Source organism: Gavialis gangeticus, unplaced genomic scaffold (assembly GCF_001723915.1).
Source record: "Gavialis gangeticus isolate Ggan-Ray unplaced genomic scaffold, GavGan_comp1, whole genome shotgun sequence".
Lineage (NCBI taxonomy): Eukaryota > Metazoa > Chordata > Crocodylia > Gavialidae > Gavialis > Gavialis gangeticus.
Genome location: NW_017729033.1, coordinates 66,513,233 through 66,535,337, shown reverse-complemented (window position 1 = coordinate 66,535,337; position 22,105 = coordinate 66,513,233). Strand labels below are relative to the sequence as shown.

The 22,105-nt window shown below is 41.3% G+C and overlaps 1 protein-coding gene across 2 annotated transcripts in view; it reads left to right on the top strand.

The window, feature by feature from the left end:
* Positions 1 to 22,105, top strand: part of GABRG1 (gamma-aminobutyric acid type A receptor gamma1 subunit) — a 142,583-nt gene that overhangs the window by 77,637 nt on the left and 42,841 nt on the right. Inside the window, exon 3 of one of the 2 annotated variants that reach the window (XM_019526458.1) lies at positions 700 to 767. The exons of the other annotated variant lie outside the window; for it this stretch is intronic. Coding sequence (XP_019382003.1) covers positions 700 to 767 — 68 coding nt within the window. The remainder of the gene's footprint in view (positions 1 to 699; positions 768 to 22,105) is intronic. 2 annotated transcript variants of the gene reach the window in all.

Sequence of the window (22,105 nt, the reverse complement as noted above, 5' to 3'; positions counted from 1 at the left end):
TATATCTTTAATGCTATTAATTTTTGTCAAACACTTGAGTGTGGTTCCACTGAATTTTAAAAATTAGCTTTAGAAATGTCTGACTCTTTAAATTACTTTCACTTTATGAGTTTTTAATTTTGTGTCTGAGGTGGCATATTGATCAAGCTGATGTAGAGGCATTAATAATACTTTGGTGTGCTTTTGTTAGAATATAATTACATGGGTAGAAGAAGCCTGTGGCTAAAAGTCTTATTTTATTTTCCCTACATCTCTTCAATAAGAGTTGACAGAAGAAGTTGAAAATTTACTCTGTGTGGAAGATAAATACACTCTCTTCAACTCCATAGTTTGTTATGTGCATATTTTTGTAAACATTTTTTCTTTCCGTTTATGAATCAAGTAGGAGTTTGGATGATGGAGCGTTCTACTTTCTTCCACCTCCTTTATCATATATTCTCAAAGTGAACCAAATAGAAATAAGATTTCCATTATGAAATATAAAATACATGTTGATTAACATTTATTTAATGTAAAGGAAATGAGAGCCATATTGCATGATACTCTGTACCAAGTGAAAAGCCTGTGTTATAAAATGACTAACCCTTTTGTATTGGATATACAAAGTTTATTATTGTTTTAATATTATAAATTACAGTAAAAGTATGCAGCATTTAAGTTGATTACATTTGTATTTGTTATGATTACTGTTTTATTTAGTGAGAACCACAGTAATTGAAGCGGGTGTCTATGTTAACAGCATTGGCCCAGTTGACCCAATCAATATGGTAAGTTATGGCTATTGCCTGAAAATAGTGTCTGAAAAGTTTATTGTATAAATATCATGTGTTAATACTCTTCTTCAAATGATTTTTAAGTTGTCTTGAACTTTCACCTGCTTACTGGGTAAACCTACACTGTTGAAAACTTGAACTGTTTTAATTTAATGGCGGAAACTGGAGACTATGATCTATTTTTAAGTGTTTTGAAAACAGTAAAAATTACTACAAATATGTGACGAGATATGAAGATTGTTAGCTGCATTGAATGGATATAGTTCATTAAAGTCAATGAAGCCATGTGAATTACACAAGCTTAGGATCTAGTCCAGTGGTCCTGTTTAGAATGTGGTCCAAGATCTGTTTGCTTTTCAGCCCTATGGGCTAAGATCATGTGCTAATCAGTGCAACTCTGAAATAAAAATAGGAAGGACTGTGGTGGCATTTGGGGATGAAACTATTGCTAATGGAGTCACTTTCATTGGGACAGAAATGAAAAAAATTATGAAATGAGATCTTTTTTACTCTTGTTTCCAATTCTCAAGCTGCCTCAGTCAGCTTCTTCAAGTGAGATATATCGGTGGATCTCCACCTACTCCATGGAAAAGTATATTGGTATATACCAGCTGATGACTTAGTTGATTATGTTTGAAAAAAGGTTATTCAGGGCAGAATGAATAACAGCCCTTGTTGACACTGAAGTTGGTCTTGTGGCATTTGCGTAAAATATTGGCATTATGTGCATAGAGTTTCTCTGAAAGAATATTGCTGACAGTTTTAATGAGGATTCAGTGCATGCCATCCCTTGCAGGGTGTCATCTCTACTGGCTGTTGTCTCAACCAGCACTCATCATCTAGTAGTTGTCACACACTGTGGGTATCAGGTATGAGGTCACTTCCTTCCAGCCTTGTGCACAGTTGTACAAATCCATGGCAATCTTCCTTTTAATACAGCGAGTGAGTATATTTTTAAATAATGTAAAGGACTGGCACATTATAATTCAAGGAACATCTGAATTTTTATAAAGTGAAATTTACTTAAATGATTTTAAAGGGAATAAATGTATTTGCACATAATGTTTTATTGTAGCCTAGCACACACAAACTCTCAATAAAGCAAAATGAGGCAGGAAAAATGTAGGGTGCTTACTTACCTTGACAATGAGCACATTAGAAAACTTAGTGCTTTATGGCCTAGCATATATATACCTATCTCAGTAGGTTAATGACAAAAGAGTCTGTATCTCTGGTTGAGCTGTGTAGGAACGTGTGAATATAAAGCAGCTTGGATGCCAAAACACAGGAAAAAATGGAGAGGGGAAAAGTGGTCAACTCTCCATTTTAGCTGCAGAAAGTTTCTGCTGCCCCATCTGTCTTCATATCACAACCTCCTTTCACTGCCTTTTTACTTTCCCATCTTCTCTGGCAGCCTCTGAAGCACTGTGCAGTAGAAACAGCAGTATATGGGAAGGCAGTTATCTAGAGGGAGGTGCAGACGGACTCCTCTGCCAATTATCAACGTAAGTGAACAGTGATATCAAGAACTGCTAGGGTGTGGAGGAAAAGTGCACAGCCACCAGCAACTGGATGTCAGGTGGGGGACAGTAGGACAAGAAGAAGGTGTGAGTTCAGGACATTTTGGAAAGTTTGAACTCAGGGATACAGAGTAGAAAAGTGAGAAGATTGGGTTTGGGTGGCTGGAATTGTCGCACCTGATTATTGTTGTAATTTTCTATAATGAAATTGTGAGCAAATGTTGATTAGAGAGCCTTTGGAAGTAGCAAGTAATCCATTCAACCAATATTGATCTTGTTAGATATTTTCAGCAGTTAAAAATGTTGCTGAAAGAGCCCAAGACTGCTAGCAAATATTTTAGCACTTGGTCTCTTTTCTGAATGTGCAATCTTTCTTTTTTTCTTTTCTCTGCATTTTTTGTTTAATATTTCAACATGCTTACTTGCAAAGATTTCTGACTGTAGCATATAGTATAACTGAAGGCCACTATGATGGATTGTTTCTATTAAAATGGGTATTTCTTTATCCCAGGTATAGTCCTATTTCTATGAGTAAGTCTACCTAGTGGCATAGGTTACTATGTAGTGCAATAGGGGTATGAAAATATGGGCTTGAAGGGACTGTCTGTATGTTTTTGCCTTTTATATTTCAAGGCCAGGTTCTGTTCTGTTTACTCATTCTATTAAGCAATTACTCACATAAGCAACATTCATCAATATAAAGGTCAGTAGTGTTTTACTCTGACCCATGTCAAATATTACTTCAGCTACAACTATGAAATTAAAATAACCATCCCATTTAATTTCTGAAAGGTACTAATAGGGTGCCCTGCTATCTGTAAAATAAATAGATCCCTTACTAGATAAAGGAAAATCTGATAAGATTAGTGACAGACAAATCCTGATTCAAACAAACAGCACCAACAAAGCCACCTTTTCAGATACACCCTTTGTTCTTCAAATCTTTTCAAATTAGCAGAGAACTACATGGCAAATCAAAATATGGTCTAATTCCAACTTCTTACTCTGTCCTTTACAGAAAGCAACCACTTTCACTAGGCTTGGACAAAAGTAACCTGAATAAAAAGGGGGACTCATAACGTGGGTAACTAATAGTATATTTTTATAAAGTATATTAATTAATATATTAATGTATTTCTATGAATATGCAAATAATTCTCTCCAGGGTTTTTTAATATTTTTAAAAGTGACAAACTCAAATTGTTAACAGGGAAACTGTGGGCTGGAAGCATAATGCCCTTACCCATGCAGGTTGGTAATTTTCTTGGAAGTGGTTGGTTCCAAAGGAGTTCTAGAGTCTGAACCAATATTTTTATGCAATTCCATCAGAAGGAGGACTCTGTTATGCCTTATTACTGGTGGTGACCAGTTATGTGTCATGGGAGCATAGATGTGCTAGTCATAATCAGACAGTTTATCATTATGGATAATATCTCACTTTGACACACATAGATAACTGATATTTCAGGTGTAGATCAGCCAGGAAATGTAACACTTAAATCCCCTTTAATGTGTGTAGTTCTTGCACCAGGGAAACACAAATGATTTCACAATGTGAGAATAGCTAGAAGTTTAAAAAAGACAAGTGTATTAAGGTGTCCAATTCCCAATTCTGTTTTAGATCCCAGGGTCTCATATTCTATTAGATCTCATAAGTAGATATGGGATTGTTTTGAATATTTGGTGTTACACAATTAGTAGGAAAGGCAAGTTATCTAGTATTCAGGTGTTTGTGCCAAATAAATATTGAACTGTCTTTCTTCAAAAAAAATATGCTAATTACAAGGAAAAAGTTTTCATTTAAATATTCTGATTTCCTTCTATATCACTTAATCATAAGTGGAGCATGAGGCACTGAAGATATTTATCTTACTTAGAAGAGTGCATTAAGATCTGTAAGCATGAGTAAATAACTGAAGTTTAGGAATCTAGTGTTGGTCCTTGTGGTTCATTTCATTGATCATCCATATTCCTCTACCTGTAGGAGTTTCTTGCACTCATGACAAACTGCAAAGAGAAACACGAGTGATTCTAATGAGAAAGTGTACACTGAAAAATACTGAGGGCTGTATTATCATCTTACTTGGAGTCTGGCGGTACTGCTTCCACAATATGTAACCCAGATCCACATAACGTGCTGGTTTGTGTCTGTCTAGCTGTCTTGGTTTCTTAAGCCCGTAGCCACTTTTTTAAATTTTGTTAATAGATGTGTTTTTACATAAGGCAGTAGAGGCTCATGCTTTCAGATCTACTGGTTTGATCCATTTTACTGACCACTCAGGGCTGTCAGATTGCAAATACATTTACACAACTTCATATAAATTTGTAATCCTATCATCATGCTTCTTTTAGAATAAATCATATAAAGCATAACTTAGTGCCCTTAAAAGTGTGTGTGCGTGTGTGCATGCATTGGTAACTTTGTCATCTTCTGCTACCCTCCTTCTCTCATGTTCTCTCTTTCCCTCTTTATTATGTTTCTCTCTTCCTTTCCTTATTGAAGCACCTTTACTCCATGCCTCAGGGCATAGTTTGCTGAAGACACTATTTCTTCCCTCAAGGGAACTTTCCAGTTTTATTTGCCAATATACTTTGGGAATTTAGTGCCTGGGTTACAACTGACCACAATAACCACTGTGTTGAACTGCTGTCACCTGCAGGTTGTGTCTTAGTCGTGTAAAATATATTAATTCAATTCAATTAATTGATTCTGATTTGAAGGGACATGCTGACTTAGAAATAACAGAATTTTCCTGTCAGGAATTTTACTTATTATTACATGTGACACTGAATGTTGCTAAAGAAATGTTGAAGAAGAAAATGGAGCCAAACATTTGTCTGTCTTTTCCCGTTTGTTAGTTTGTACATATGATAGCAATGTTTGTATTGTCAGTTTAATTGTTTTCAATGCAGAAACAAAATTATTGCTCTACAAAAATGGTTATACAATCAATCTGGAAGACATAATACTTGAATATTTTTATAATTTAAGTTTTTGAAAAGTTTATTAGGTTTTTCTGGATGTCTTTGTTACTGTTCAGTCTGCTTATGTGCCATGATGTAGTAAGCAGCTTCTTTCTGTAACAGAATATATTGCCAAAGTAACATTATACAAACCCCTCTCTGTTTTGAATTGTATAACACAAGGATACATATTTTAAAGGATATTTGATTTTTTTTCTTAATTTCTTTTCTATTTTTGGCTGCTGTACACTTATCATGGCATGAAGAAAGTCTGTGAAAGTATGTGAGACTAATGGATTTGGGCTCCAGGGGTGGCTTTTATATCTCCTGGTCACCATGTTGCTCCTGCCCTACTATTGGTCTGTAGGTACCCTCCCTTCTTTCTTTTGCCTGCTATGGGTTTCTGGTATCCTTTTATTGGGAGAAAGGGAGACTTCTCTAGGGTCCCAGAGTGAGCCCTTGTCTACTCTCAATCTTTGGATTCCTCCTGAAGCCCGCTGATTCCCATCTTGCCCTTAGACACTAGGTGAGGCCTTCCCCACCTGTCCATGGTCTACTCTAGCACACTAATCCCCTTACGGGATAAATTTGTGGCCTTCAACCTCCCCTGTAGCCATGCCTATGCCTCGCAGATGTTATCATTTAATCACTTTAACAGGCACTTTGTCCCCAAGACAATATCGGGTCTCAGCTGCCATAGCAGCATCTTTGTTGTTTCAGAAGAACCCTGCCCTATCATCTTATTGCTGCTTGCCCTGCAAGATGTGTTCTTAGTCTATGGCTCCCTGGCTGCCTATTCCCCTGCCGCCAGCCCCTAATGGGCAGCTTCCCCCACTCCTTCCGCACAACCTGGGGATCTCCCTGCTGCTGTTTGTCCCTTAAAGTAACAGGAGTCTCTGGCTCTATTACAAAGACATTCATAAGAATTTGTCGGTGCTGGATTCCAGTATTTAATTTAGGAAAGGTCTGCATAAAGTTTAAATTGCATGGACATATTAATTGTTCCCCTTTGCACAGAAGGTGGTTTCAGACATCACTGGTCTCTGTGGCACCCACAGACTCTGAGTGCTTGCATAAGAGTTTTCCACATAATGTGCAAGTATGGTTTTTGTGATGCAACAGTCTCAACAGATTACAGATAAGTACGTTGTTTCATGATTTCTGTTATGTGTACTACAAAGGTGCAGGCTTCTGTTGGTATGGAATTTGGGCTCTGATATGCACTATGAGTCTAATTCTTGTACCCAAAGAAAGTCACTTATCAGGTCATTTGCATGAACCTACATAGAGCTGTGAAGGACATCTTTTCTCTCATACAAGAAGGAGGCTGGGATGCAAAGCCACTCTAGAGCTGATAGTAAAAATTCTGTGTATTGCAATCTTGAATGCATCTCTGTGAAGGTGTTTTACCTAGTTGATCTGTATACATCTATGCATGTTACTAGCTATCTCTGCCCTAGGATGAGTTTTTGTGTCAATTGGCATCATTATTCTTTATAGAGTATGGTGTATGCACCAATGAGTTCTTTGGTGGCTGCTGAGACCAATGCATGAGTGACAGTCCTGCCCACAGGTAGGACACACCCATGTACTAGCAATGCTCTGAATCCCAGCAGCAGATTTTTTCCTTCTCTGATGCTGATCATCACAAAACTTGATCTAATCTATCTCTCAGTTCCTTGCTCCATCTGCAAGCTGACTTTGCCAACCAGAGGAGCATTCTGCACTTCTCTCCCAATCACCCACAGAGCTTCCAAAGGCTGTTAAGTCATCTTTGCCTGCATCCTCAAATCTGCATAGCAGTCTTCTCCTCTTTATAGACTCTTCTCTAGCTTCAGAGTACAGCACATTCTTCAGGATCCTGTGATTCAGCATTCACTTGATATTACCAAACCACCCAAGTTTTTCATACTAATCAATGTTCCCATGGATGATATACCAGCATGATTTAACACTTCTACATTTGCCACCCTGTCTTGCCATCTTATTTGAAAAATTTTATGCAGGCATCTGATATGAAAGTGGTGTAGTCTTTTGCTATGTTTGGTGCAAGTCATCTATATTTCTGAGCCTTATAGAAGAATGGAAAAAAACACATGCCTCATAAATATGGATTTTTACTTTAGTTAACAGCTTGTTATTGTTCTAGGCTCTGTCTTGCAGAAGACCAAAGTTCCTGGCTGCTTTGTGATTCTACTAGTGAGTTAAGCATCAAGATCTACATTGCTGGTAGAGCTAAAGTAGAAGAATCAGTCAACAACATCCAGATGAGTACTATCTATCTAGGATGATATCTGGAACTGGTTCTGAAGAGCATTGGTGCATGATAACACTTTTCTTCAAGCTTATTGCTAGCCCAATGCATTTTTGTGTCATGGTGCAGAAAATGCAACCTTTTTCTGCCAGACTCTCCTTGGCCTCAGCTTCATGCAACAGAACCCTGGTAATTTGGTTAAACCATGAATTGGTGTGTTTTGGTGTTTGGAGGGAGATGTGACAGCTTTTTAATTAGCATTTATGTAAAATATGTTCTGGCCCCACTATCTTTGTTCATCCAAAACTTCCATGGAAATAATTACCCACTCCCTCTGAAGTAACAGAAGTTGGGGGGAAAGGAATTCAGGGGTAGTTTCATGATTTAGAACAATTATATTAGTGTATTATTTCATAGCACAGCTAACTGTATATTTTACCTTGCCACATTACACAGTGGAAGGGCATACAAGTAATGTCAGGGAGCAGGGAAAACAAGATATGGTTTTAATAAGATTGGTCAATTATTTTACTAGGGCCCTGTTAGGAACCAGACCATAAGTGGTCAGGGGAGGCCACCTAATACGTGGGCAAAGTCCAAGGGTCAGATTCCCAGAAAGCCAGTGTTTCAAAGCTAGAGTCAGGGGGAGCCAGCACCTGGTGCTGAGGTCAGGACAAACTAGGAATCCAACCTGGAATCAAGAGTCAGGGCCAAGTCAGGCTATACCAGAACCAGAACTGTAGTTTGGGTATGCCAGAGTTTAGAGCTGGAGTCAGAATATACCAGGAGTCCAACCCAAAATCAGGAGCCAGAGCCAAGTCAGAGTGAACCATAGCCAGAGGCAGAGTATACCAAAGTTAAGAGCTGGAGTTAGAATATACCAAAAGCCAGAACTGAAATGAGAAACCAGAGCCAAGTCAGGGTGAGCCAAGGGTCAAGATTAGAGATCTCAGAAGTAATGCTAGGAAGCATGGGAGGGTCAGAAACAAGAACCTAAGTCTTTGCCCAGATGGTACTGTCAACTGGGTCTAGCTTTCAAGGGCTAGAGTGGTGAGGTCTTTTACTTGTGGCCGCAGGGGATTGGATACCCTGTTGCCCCACTAGGATTAGGTGGACCCAGGGCACTGATCTGGGCTCACTGCAGGTGGCACCTGTTTCTCTGCAGCCTCAGGTATCAACTGACCTAATCATCTTCCGCAAGAGGAGACTGGGGGGGATCTTGTGGCTGCCTACAACCTTATCAGGGGCCACCAGCAGGGACTCAGGGAAAGTCTGTTCACCAGGCCCCCCCTTGGAGTCATGAGGAACAATGGCCACAAGCTGAGGGAGGATAGGTTTAGGTTTGATATTAGGAAGAACTGCTTCACTGTAAGGGTGGCCAGAGCCTGGAATAGGCTTCCCAGAGAGGTGGTGCTCTCACCTTCCCTGGAAATCTTCAAGAGGAGACTGGATAGGCACCTGGCTGGGGTCTTATGATCCCTTCCACCCCCAGTGCTCCTTCCTGCCCATGGCAGGGGGTCGGACTAGATGATCTGTCTAGGTCCCTTCTGACTCATTGATTCTATGATTCTATGATCTGATTGTGACTGGCTGGGCCAAGAACTCTGATCTGGTCTTATTACAGGCATGTATATATCATGACTGAACAAAACAAATTTTTAATAGTCCAATTTATTAAAATGGATGCAAGGATCTTACCAAAAATTTATTGGTTGACTCTCACGCTTCTGTGTCAGTTATGTAACCTGTAGTTTTGGATCTACTTTTATTTTAATGGTGGTTTATTTTACTTGCATGTAAATTAAGATGGCACTATTTTATTCCTCTTTTTATGTTTGTATAATGCAGTTATGTATATGCAGGAGCCAACCAGACTGGAATGAATTCCTGGAACTTATAGTTTATTTTTTTCATTATTTCTCAACATTTCTGAACCTTTTTTAGCTTTTGAAACCTTTGACGTGTGACTTCTGTAGGCTATCCATTGAAGACTAATGTGCAGCAAGCTAAAGGCTACACTTTGAAGGATAGCACCATTATTTTTAATAAGGGAGCAAAAAGTTTTGGTACTTCAAAGACTCAAAGGGTATCTGAAATGTTACTTCACTAGACACATTGCATAGCCTGCCCAGTACTGGCTTAGTTTTTTCTCATCTTATTTTATCACTTACAATTTTGAACTGCAGATGGTCACTTTTAAATATCTTTAACTCTTAAATTCCATTTCATTCCTAAAGTGTAATCATTGACAATAATTTATTTATAAACCATTGGTAAGGTTTGAACACATCAATATGAAGGAGTATTGTAAAAATGTCCAGATATAGATGATCAGATTTTGCCTTACCTCCATATAATATTCTTTTAGTCTAGTGCTGAGGGAATGTGACTGTGGCAGAGAAAAGAAACCCACCACTAGAAGATACTTACCGGAGGACACAGAGCAGTCTGGATGGTAGCTGGAGACAGAACTGACAACACTGAATACTGAGGGGGAAACCCAGGCCTCGGCATGTACATGCTTTATGAGCACATGCCAACACTGATTGACAGGGCAGAACTTGAATGGAGAGATGAGAACAACTTGGAAGGAGACCACAGGGGGACCAGAAGTGAGTTCCTGGTGAGGAAAGGAAAATCTTGCAGGCATCAGCCTAAAAATGTTGGGAACCCCTGCCCTTAGAAGCTAGAAGTGGCGTGCCAAGTTGTCCTCCCAGAAGGACATCGAAACAGCCAGCCATGCCGAGAAGCATAAACGCTCAGCCAAAGAACAGCACGATAAATTACAGTGACAACGTATTTTTTAGCTTTTAGTGAAAATAAACATTTGTTAAGATTATTTTAATTTACAGTAAATAAATGTATGTTAAAACACCAGATATAGAAATAATCATGGTCAAAAGATGCAATCGCTTCAAGTATTCAGTAATCCTGTACTGACATGGTAATATTCCATGGATTAATTGCATTTATAACTGAGATGTTGGATGGTTTACTGAATTAACTGCAATGGGTACAAAATAACCTATGCAATGGGTGCAAGATAACCAGTTAGAATGAAAAGTGATACTTGGAAAGAAGGAGCAGTCTGCATCAGTTGTAGGGAGTAAAGGCTTAACTCTGCAATCACTCAAGCCCCTGGCACATATTCTTTAATAGTCCAATGACATATGATCCCTGATCCCAATAGTTGGGTCTCCTGCTATGGCACACATGCATGTCAGGAGTTGGGTTTTGGAATTGGGGATCAGATTCCAATATAGCCATTACTACTTGCCACATTCAGAGCCAACAATCAACTGATTGTTAGCCCTGCCAGACTGTCCCAGGTCCCATTTGAGAACAAGAGCTGTCCAGGAACTGAGGCCAACAGTCAGTTAATTGTTGGCCCCTATCCCAGACAGTCCCATGTCCAGTTCATCTGGGGCTGTCAAAGTAGACAGTCATCAGTCTTGGACAGTTTTTAGGCCTTGGACAGTCCCAGGTTAGAGACCTGAGGTTGTCCAGGCTGGGGTTAACAATTATCTGACTGTTGAAACCCCACACCAAGCAGCTAGGCACTGCGGGAGGAGAGGATTCCAGCAGGAGGTAGTCTTTTGCTTCTTCTACAGGGATGTTAAGCACCACATCCAGCAGTTCTGGGTAGATTGACTGGCATGAGGGAACAGATACTGCCAGATCTGGCAGCCTGGTCAGATCTGCCTGGCATGGGGTTTAAAGTCTCTGACAGGCAGGAGTATCTTCTCCCCTGCACTGGGCAGTCTAGCCAGAGGTGCCCAGTGAGGGGTTTGAGGAAGAGTTGAAATATAAAATGGGAAAAGTCAACACATTAAATAGAACCTGCATGCCATACTGACCCAAGTCTACTCTTAAAAAAGTGAATGTTGTCTTATACGAGAGTCACAGATAGAAATCAGAAGACTGTCCAAGCACAGCAACTCACCATTGAATATTAGGACCAAATGGAACCCTCAGGATTTGGCTCATGATGGTTTTTTGAGTTGAACTTTGTAGGCACTGGCAGTAGACCAGTCCTTGCAGATTTACTTGGAAGTTGGAGTGCAATGTTCTCTTAGGGGATCATGCCATAGTAAAAAGGGTCTTTTAACCTAGCATAGTGAGAGGTCAGAGAAATGGAGAATAAGCGTGTGCCCATATTTGTGATTTTATCAGGAATAAGAATTAAAGTGTATAAACACTTAGAACACTGAACCTAAAATACCTGTGTGGCTTCACTGAGCATATGTTATGCACATCTGTAATTGCTTTCAGAAAAGAGTTTCTCAAAATGCTCTTTTCTTATATCAGATCAAAACTGCACACATTTGCTCAGTTCTGGAACACTGTCTTGGCTTTAAGAGTCCAAACATTCTTTTCTTTTCTTTTTTAAAATTGAGCTCAATAATACATTTTTACAGTTTGCTGTTCTTGGTTAGGAAAGATTAACTTTATGTATTTTGATGCCTGTCAGCATTATATATGATTAATAGTTCTTTGACTTAGTTACATGTACATTTGGATTCACTGAAACAATATGTATGCCTTGCAGTGGTAGTAGTTTATTTACAGCTTTCACTAAACCAATAAAATAAAACTGACAATAGAATTAGATATAGTATAACAAATTATATAATATATGTGTATTGGTAAAAGCATAAATAAATATATGTATTCTACCGATTTAAATAAAATTGAAACAAACATAATGTATGACACTAAATAGATAAAAATAGAACAATATGCTATAGTAAAAGAATAAGAACAGGGAAATTTAAGTTGAGTTTGGTCCTTATTCTTTGTGCAAATCAAGAAAAAATGCTCAGGGAGTATAGGATACACAATAAGGGCACATCTACACATGTATTAAAGCCCTTTAGTTCACATGTACTAAATGTAGTACCTCCAGGTGTTGATACACATGCTCCAGTGGGTGAGGGGGCACTTCAATTAGAGCAGCTCCATTCAGGTGTATTAATGTGCTTCAAAATGGCAGTGGGGGCACTTTATCTAAAGCTCGTGAAATGAGCTTTAGATAAAGCATCCCTGGTGCCATTTTGAAGTGTAGGGATGCTGATGCACAAGACTTGGGAGGCTGCTGAAGAACAGTAATTGCCATGTACTAGCAGACTTGCTTAATTGAGTCTGCTCTGATGCACTGGAAATCCAGCCCACTGGAACAGCTTCCCTTCTTGTGTATATCCATTGTGAGGTACTAGGAAAATGTACATTAGCCTGTTTTAATATGCATCAAAGAGCACATTTTAAAGTGATACTTAATGTGTGTTAGCCTATTTTAATGCACATTAACTAAATAGCATGCTTTGAAATGACACTTTAATGCACTTTAAAATAGGCTAATGGGGCTCATGTACACACCACAATTTTTGCCCTTTCATGCGCTGCAACTATGCGTCTGTTTGCATAAGCAGGATTTTGTGATGCTTTAAAAGTCTTTTTTGTGCATTAAACTAAAACTCCTGGGATGTAGTTTAGTTTGGCTTGCTGGGAATTAAAGTAGTGCGTCCATGGATTTGTTGCATACAAAAGCACTCAAAGATGTGAAATGAGTCTCTTTGTCCACCAGGTGCTGCTATGATTTTTTTGTAGTTCGCCCACCTTGAGTTGCTATCACTTTTGAATTGCTTCCACATTGTTTTTCCTTGTTTGCCAGCTCTCTGCTTTCACAGCTGCATGGCAGGGCGTAGGCACAGGGTGTGTTGGGGGGACTGGTCTGGGAGGCAGCACTGGACCATCCCTCTTTCCTGTGGTGCCAGCCATAGACCTGGCTTAATTCCTTTGAAAACCTAGTGCATGTAAATACAGACGCAGCGCTCCAAAATAAACAAGTTTAAATTTTATAAACCTATTTTAATTAAATGACGATTAAAATGTGTGGTGTGTATGGGTACCAATGCACATCAAAGTGCATGTGTAGTCTTTAAAAATTTTGACTAAAGGCGTGTAGCAAAGTGGGTGTTCCTGACTAGCCACAGAGCTAGTTTCTCACCTGCCTCTGGGCATGCCATCCACCTGACTCTCCTGCCATGCCTAGTTCTAATTAATTATGTTGTTAATTAAGGCAGGAGGTTGCCCATTTTGTACTCTGATATTGTGGGGGGGCGCTATCTGCGGCTCTGTTCCACCCCTACACCGTGGTCTAAGTCTTGCAGATGACATCTCAGGCAGTTGGCTCAACTCTCCCATTCACCCATTAGCTGTGGCCCCAATCATGGGAACTTTAGCTTCTGTATAAGCCCTGTCCCCATTTTAGGCCAGTCAGGACCCCGAGCTTCTTTGCTTATCATGGGCGTCCCTTGCGGTGGGCCCCTGGCCCTCTTGACCCTTCTGGTCCTGGCTCCAGCATTGACCAGTAGAGTCCCTCAGTTGGGTTTACACCTCCTGCCTGCACTTAGGGATCAGGGTTCCCGATTCCCAGCTCAGATGCTTCTGGAAGCATGCCTGGCCTTGTGGGGTCACTCCCCCAGCAGGCTTAGGTGCTTCCCAAAGCTTACCTGGCCTACCCTGGTCTGATGATACATTACCCAGCCAAAGGGGGTTAAGGCACCTCTACCCACCTTTTACCTGGGTGGTAACTGGCCTGGCATTTCCTGGGGGCTCCTGTGCCACTGAGAGCCTCACCAGGCTACCCATTCCCAGAAGGGTGCAGTTTTAGGTCATGCCCAGGACCAGGAGCCTCCAAACCATCCCTTACAGCTCTTGCCCTTACCTACAAGATGTTGCATGCAGCCAGGCAATGTTACTGCCTGCCCTGCCAGTAGTGAACTGTCCTGTTTCTTTGGCATCCAGGGATCTAAAATGGCTGCCACAGTCAATCACCTGCTGGCTGCTTGGCTTGGCTCTTAAAGTGGCAGGCACCAACAATGCCCTGCCACAAGGAGATATCCATTTTTCTTTTATTTCATCAAACAATGAGCAAGACCATAAATAGTGATTTAAATAGTCTATCTGCTTCTCCCTGTAAGAACATACCCTGTCTGTATATGGGGGTCTGATGTTGCTTGCCCATAATGACTGCATATCTTATTTGAATGAATCACAGTTTAGTAATGGCCTCTTGTTTTTAGTTGTCTAATTCAGTTAGGTAGTTTTCTTGATGAAAATAATGCTTTATTAATCTTAAGAAAGGAAAGTTCAAGCAGCTACCTGCATATATGTCTGCATGCTGTCGTCTTTAAACTTACATTTATGTTTTGTTTAAATAGAGGGGAAATATTGGATCAGTGACTGCCGGCACATTTCCTAGGGCATTTCTCTGAAGAAGAATTGAACATTATTTAACTATTAGAATAAAGGTTAATTGAAAGAGGAAAGGCTTCTAAAATGCACTTAGGGTAACTGATACAGGTACAGGTTTTCATTGTTATCCAATAATCAGAGTTCTTACCTGAGCTAAAGTGCTCACATTAAACATTCCCATTTCAAATAATGAGTCCCCCTATAATATAATTTGGTAGAGTTAAAAGCTTAGTAATAAAGAAATAATAGTTTTTTTCTATTTTTTTCCACAAGGTCAGCATCCCGTAGTTCCACTCTATGCACCTTTAGTGCTGCCAGGACAGGTATTGCCTTTCTACCAGTCTTACTGTAAAAGGATAAAACATTATGAACAGAAGTTGAGTGAATATTATTATTTTGCCAGTAAGTCTGGCAGTTGAATTTTCTTTTGTTTTGAAATCTATTTCATTGTTATGTCCAGGGATCCTGGTTTTCTCTGATAAATAAAAAATCCCCAAATTTCTAGTTAAAAGAAGTAACCTGATCTATATATATATATATCTATAGATTTATATATCTGTATATTAGTAGTGTTTCATTTTAATCATGGGAAAATGTGGGTTTTGGGTTACTTTTTTAACTCAAAAATTGGGAGTTGCTTTTTATCAGAGAAAACCAGGATCCCAGGTTATGTCCCATCTGCTATTAGGGTATTTAAATTTAATATGCATGACTTTATAAGTACTCATAAATATGCATAGCATGGAACAATTATGAATCTAGGCACACTTTAATGTATAAGGTATTAAATAGTACTTGAAATGTATTAGTCCAATTCTCACATTGTAGTTGCTTTGCACCTAATTGCTACTGTAAAGTGATTATAAGCTTGCATCCATTTATTTCTTCAATGAGGTGGAGCCAGTATAGACATTCCTGACCCATTACTCTTGTTTTACCTATGTGACTGGCTCAATGGGCATGACCAGGAATGGTGAAGGAGTGGGCTAAAACATCCTTTAGACAATTCACCCTTTACTGTTTTGTGTGTTTTGTGTGATCACGTTGTTCATGTAAATCATAGGATCATAGAACAGCAGGACTGAAGAAGATATCATTATTTCCAGGGTTTCCAAAACTCTGGCTGTTTCAGGAGTGCTGATGTACTTATTATTTATACCTTTTTATCCTTTCTCTGTGGGGATCTACAAGTTTCTGCCCATGGTCTCCTTTTTGCCTTCTGCAGTTCATCTCTGAACATCTCATCCATCTTATTTTTTGAAGACTGAATTAGAGCACAGATAATCTGGAATTGGTAAAGCGTCTTTGCATGTTTCTCCTAAGCAGCTCTATATAAATTTCAGCAATAGCTGACAATCTGGGCAATCATGTCTTAATAGGCTTAAGGGTCTACTCATGGTTTTACAGTAGTTGTGCTAAACAAAATATTATATACTGTCTGGTATGAAATGGTTGCAATTCATATGTGCCATCAATACTCTGACATTGGGGTGATGATTGGGTTGATTGATTCTACATCCTGCTTATTGCCAGACAACTTCAAGGTAAAAAGACTTTTCCAACTTTTCTCTGAGCCTAATCTGTACAAAATGAACTGTTCCAAATAAGAGACTTTACTGCACGTGCTGCTCCTGTGAAATTATGAATTTTCATTTCTACCTAGGAGAACTCTTACAGTCTTTGCAGTCTCCTATACGAAGGGTGCCTGTGTCCAAAAGCTTGCAAATAAAGATTTTTTTTTTTTTGCAAATACCTTAGTTGGTCTAATAAAAGATATCACCTCTGCCATGAGTTTTGATTCCTTTTGCCTATAGACCAATATGGCTACAACCTGGATATCTGATGTTGGGTTGTAGATTTCCAATACTTTGGCTATTTCAGTAGTGCTGATATGCACATTATTTATATCTTTTTAACCTTTTTCTGTAGGGGCCTTGCAGGTACAGATTTTTAGTACTCTGTACCAAGACAACTTCATGTTCTGGCACCATCCTAAATCTCGTATAGTTTACCAACTCATGGTTGATTTTATATTATTTTATTTAGAATAGCTTAAAGCATAGGTTGCATAGGTTTTTATGTCTAAAACCACTTTTGGATAATTGATGCAACAAAATGGGTCTAAACCCTCAGTTAATGTAAACTGACATACACTTTGCTGCCCTGCGTTGATGTCAATATGGTTATCAGCTGAAGACCTGGCTCATAGTGTCCACTGCTGAAGCAACAACATTCATGGGCTAGAATATTGCCAGAGTATCAGAGGTTGAAGATATCAAGGCATTCCTGTTCGCTAGACAAATTTTCCTGAAGAAGTTTCAGAGCATGTGGGATACAGAATTGTATGATATAGGGGACCCAGCCGAAAACTTTTTTGTAGGTTTTTTTGTGTGATCATGATATACATGTAAATCATAGGATCATAGAACAGCAGGACAGAGAAGACATTGGTATTTCTATCATTTTCAACATTTTGTCGGTTTCAAAAGTGCTGATATACGTATTATTTATACCTTTTTATCCTCTTTCTGTAGAAAACTTACTGGTCTCTGCCCATGGTCTCCTTTTTGCCTTCTGCAGCTCATCTCTGGACATCTCATCCACAGACATGTTTAGGTGCCAGCAGCACCATACCTAGACTCCCAGTGGCCACAGGCCAACTTTTAGTATCGGGCCCCCTTTGCCAGAGGTGATGATGATAATAATCAGACAACAGAAAAAAATACCATTTTCAGGCCCACTTTCCGTCCAGGTCCCAGGTGGCTGCCCAGTTCACCCATGCCTGTATCCAGCCCTGGCTGCCAACCCTGGGCATGTGACTTGGATCTGCTTCTCCGATCCATACCTGTTACTTTCTATCCAAAGTAAAATCTTGGCCTATCTTTCTGGCAGTTCCTTATAGCTGTTTCACTGTCAGCTAAAGCTCAGCAGGGCTGAAATAAAGCTCTTAATATTTTGCTACAAGCTTGCCCTTTTACAGTCACTGTGTGTAACATAACTGTCTTAAAGAGAGCCTGGATCTGAAGACCAAGAGAAAATTTAAATATTGTCAATTCTTACTGTATAAAATCTCAATAGCCTCTCTTATCTGTTCATCCAAGTGAAACTTTTATATAGATTCTTATAATCTCAAATCATAATTAGTTCAATGACCTTTTCTCTGAACTTAACAAATACAACCTTTCCTTACTCCTGAGCATTCAGTGGCATGGCAAAGATATATTTTGTAGCCCAGCTCTGTGACTGTCACCCTTTCTTTGCAGTCTTCCATAGGGTCTCCCTTCTCTGTTACATCAAATATAAGCTATTTGTCTTCACTTTCAGGGCCCTTCCGAGGAAATCCCACCCCCCTACCTATCATCCCTCATTCAGCATCAAGAGGTTGACTTTTGCCTTTCATTAGACCATGGTTTTGGATTCCGTTCTTCTCATTTGTTCATTTTTCAGACACCTTTATGCTTTTTCCCATGTTCCTGCTTGCACTTGAGAGAAAGCTCAGTTTTTCTTTCTTATCAAATCCCTTTTTAAAACTTCCTGTGGCTTAAAAAAAGCTTGTCCACAATTAAAATGATGTCCCACTGCTGCTCATCATGATGTCTAATATTGTCTCCATTGTTGCCTTTTTATCATTGTTATCACACCATTGGGACCAGAAGTCATATTCACCAGTCATCACTATTTGGACCTTGTTTCCCTGTTCTTATACATTCAGGTGTATGAATGTTCTACTCAATGTGGTGTCGTGTTTGCCACTGCATTGCCTGGGGTCCCCCAAAACTGTTTTTTTTACATATCTTATTATTGAACGTTCTTTAAAATGTCCCAGATATGTCTACTTCTTTTCCCCTAGTGATGGAAGTGAGATTTACTGATCCATAGCTTCCCAGATCACTGCTGAAGATGGGTGTTATGTTGGTAATCCACCAGTCCTGTGGCACGGAGGCCATTTGTAATGATAGATTGCATACTATTGCCAGCAGGTCTGCAATTTCACATTTGAGTTCCCTCAGAACTCTTGCATGGATGCCATCCAGTCCCAGCAACTTATTAATGTTTAATTTATTGATTTGTACTAAAACGTCTTCTATTGTCATGTCAATGTGATCCAACTCTTCAGACTTTAAAAATACCCTGGCAAAGAGAGCAGCCACATTTTAGAAATTTTGTTAGAGCATTGATACATCAAAGATTGCTAAATATTTTAATACTTAAAAGCTCTTGCTTGACATCCAGAGGTAGAGGGAGAGGAGGGGAGATTACTGAACACTTACTGGAAGCACTTTGGCAAGATGATGGTAAATCAGCAAAAGGTCGGTTGCTTTATTCTGTTAATTCTTGCCTCTTAAGATAGCATGCTGTCATCATTTTTGATCTTGTAGACTTTGTATCCTCATACTAAGCTGAGTCTCTGAAATTGAAATGGGCAGAACATTCAGGGTTTTCTTTACTTTCTCTGAGAAGAGAGGGAAAAGTCTTCTAATTTTCTTGAAGTCTTTTTCTGAAAACTCTTTTTTCCAGTCCAAGGATTAGAACAGATATGTAGGAAGAACTGGTCAACAATTAGAGGAAACAAAAAAAATTAAAAATGCTGAAGCAAATATACTGAGTTTTATTATACTTGAGACATACATGTTCATGTCTGAAGTGAAAGCAAGAGTAAAACAGGAGTCAAAGACCTTTATTGTACCCATTGTTGCAAAAATCTTATGGTTTTCTGAACTATTATAAATTAACATCAAAGAATAACCCACAGTACGAGAATGGTGATACAAGGTGCTATTTTAGAAAAACCTGAGGGGAAAAGAGTAATTTTAATTGCAATTTCATATTTTGATGGAAGCTATAGAATTTGGTAGGAAGTCTGGAAGAAGAGACTCATCAGCAAAGCTAACAGAACCAAGGAGGTGATCCTTGCCCTCTATTGGGCTCTGGTCAGACCACAGTTGGAATACTGTGTCCAGTTTTGGGTGCCACACTTCAAGAGGGATGTGGATAACCTGGAGAGGGTCCAGAGAAGGGCCACTCATATGGTTAAGGGCTTGCAGGCCAAGCCCTACAAAGAGAGACTAGGGCACCTGGACCTCTTCAGCCTCCGCAAGATAAGGTTGAGAGGCGACCTTGTGGCTGCCTATAAATTCATCCTGGGGGTGCAGAAGGGAATTGGTGAGGCTCTACTCACCAAGGCGCCCCTGGGGGTTACAAGAAATAATGGCCATAAGCTAGCAGAGAGCAGATTTAGACTGGACATTAGGAAGAACTTCTTCAGTTAGAGTGGCCAAAATCTGGAATGGGCTCCCAAGGGAGGTGGTGCTCCCAAGGGAGGTGGGGGTCTTCAAGAGGAGGTTAGATAGGCATCTGGCTGGGGTCATCTGAACCCAGCACTCTTTTCTGCCTATGCAGGGGGTTGGACTCGATGATCTATTTAGGTCCCTTCTGACCCTAACATCTATGAAAGAGATGGGATAAAAAGATTCTGAATCTGTTCAGAAAGTGGTGAACTTTACCTTGCTGCAGTGGGGTTTTGAGACCTTTTGTGAAAGTAGGCTGGGAGGGAGTTACTCACTTGGGTACTTGTTCGTCATCAGCAGGAATCCTGGTTTTCTCTGATAAAACAAATTCAAATTCTCTGAAAATCTGTGATAAAAAATTAAAGTCCCCCCCACTCCCCACCCCCGGTGCTGCTTGTGCCCCACACTCCCCCCTGCAGTCTCAACAGCCCTCCTGATGCCCCTTGCAATAGCCCCTCAGACTCACAGACATGCAGACACAGACACTGGCACCCACCCCATCAGGTAAGTGTGTGTGGTGGGGAAAGGGAAGGTGCTGAGGGGTAGATCATGAAGGGGGGGAGTGTGACCCTGTGCCCACTCCCAAAAGCAGGGCCCAGGGGGTGAGGGCAGGGGTGCCACTCTGTGGGCCACGCATATGCCAGCTGGCCTGACAGGAGGTTCGCACACAGAGGCCACCACCGCAACTCTGCCACTGCACCCTGCGCTACCATCCTATGGCTAGCTACATGGCCTTATAGGCAAGTGGTGCAGGGTACAGCAGCAGCAGTACAGTGGCAGCCACTGTGTGTGGGCCACATACATGCCATCTAGATGGGGATGAAATGGGGGGCTTGCATGCAGTGGCATGCCATGCAACTGGCTGCACAGCTCTGCAGCGGTGTGGGGTGGTGGCAGCCACATGCAGGGTGAGGGGGCTTTGAGGGCAAGTGCTGCCATCACAGAGCCATGCCCTTCGCCCCTGGAACCTAGAGGTAAGTGGGGCTTGGGGGATGTGGGGTAGGGCTGGCGAAGATGGTTAGGGGCTGATGGAATGAGGGATGCTTACAGCCCCAGGCAGCACACCGCAGCTGGAAGCAGGGCCAGGGGGTGAGGGCAGGGGTGTCCCTCTTCAGGGAGCTTTGTGGGCAAGTGATGTGGGGTGCAGTGTGGTGGTGCCTGCCATGTGCGGGCAGCAGAGGGGTAGAGGGAGGCATGTGGCTGGAGCACATGGTGCTGCTGCTTACCTGGAGGCCCGTGAATGCAGTGATGGCTGCTGCCTACAAAACCCCCAACTGCCACCGCGGAGCCGTGCCCGGAGCTGTGTGGCCGGCCACCAGGTGGCAGTGGTAGTATGGTGGTGGCTGGGCAGCACTCAGCCATCCCCACCAGCACCCTGTGCTGTGCTGCTGCTGCCAGCCATACAGCTCTGAGCATGGATCTGCGGCGGCAGTAGGAGATTTTGTACACAGAGGCAGTCACCACTGGCATGGGCGGCTGCTGCTGCTTACCTGTGGGGCCGCCTGTGCCAGCAGTGACTGCTGCTGCATACAAAACCTCCTGCTGCTGCTGTGGAGCCATGCCTGGAGCTGTGTGGCCGGCGGCAGTGGTGCGACATGGGGTAGTGGTGGGGGTGGAAGTGGCTGTGTACTGCCCAGCCATCACCGCGCTGTGCTGTGCCACTGCCAGTGGCTGCACAGCTCCAGGCACGGCTCCACAGCAGCAGCAGGAGGTTTTGTATCCAGCAGTTATCACAGCCATCACAGGCCTCCAGGTAAGTGGCAGTGCCATGTGTGAGCCCAAGCCCCCGCCCTCCCTACACCCCTATTCCTCACTGTGGGTGCAGAACTGGCCATGAAATTGTGCTCCAGTTCCATGCCAGCCTCCCTCTCCCCCTCCCCTGGACAGGCAGCTGGGCAGCATGCATGCGGCCCACACATGGCAGGCACCACCACATTGCACCCTGCATCCCTTGCCCACAAAGGCCCCCACAGAGGGGCACCCCTGTCCTCACCCCTGGCCCTGCTCCCAGCTGTGGTGTGCTGCCTGGGGCTGGCGGCACCTGCCACT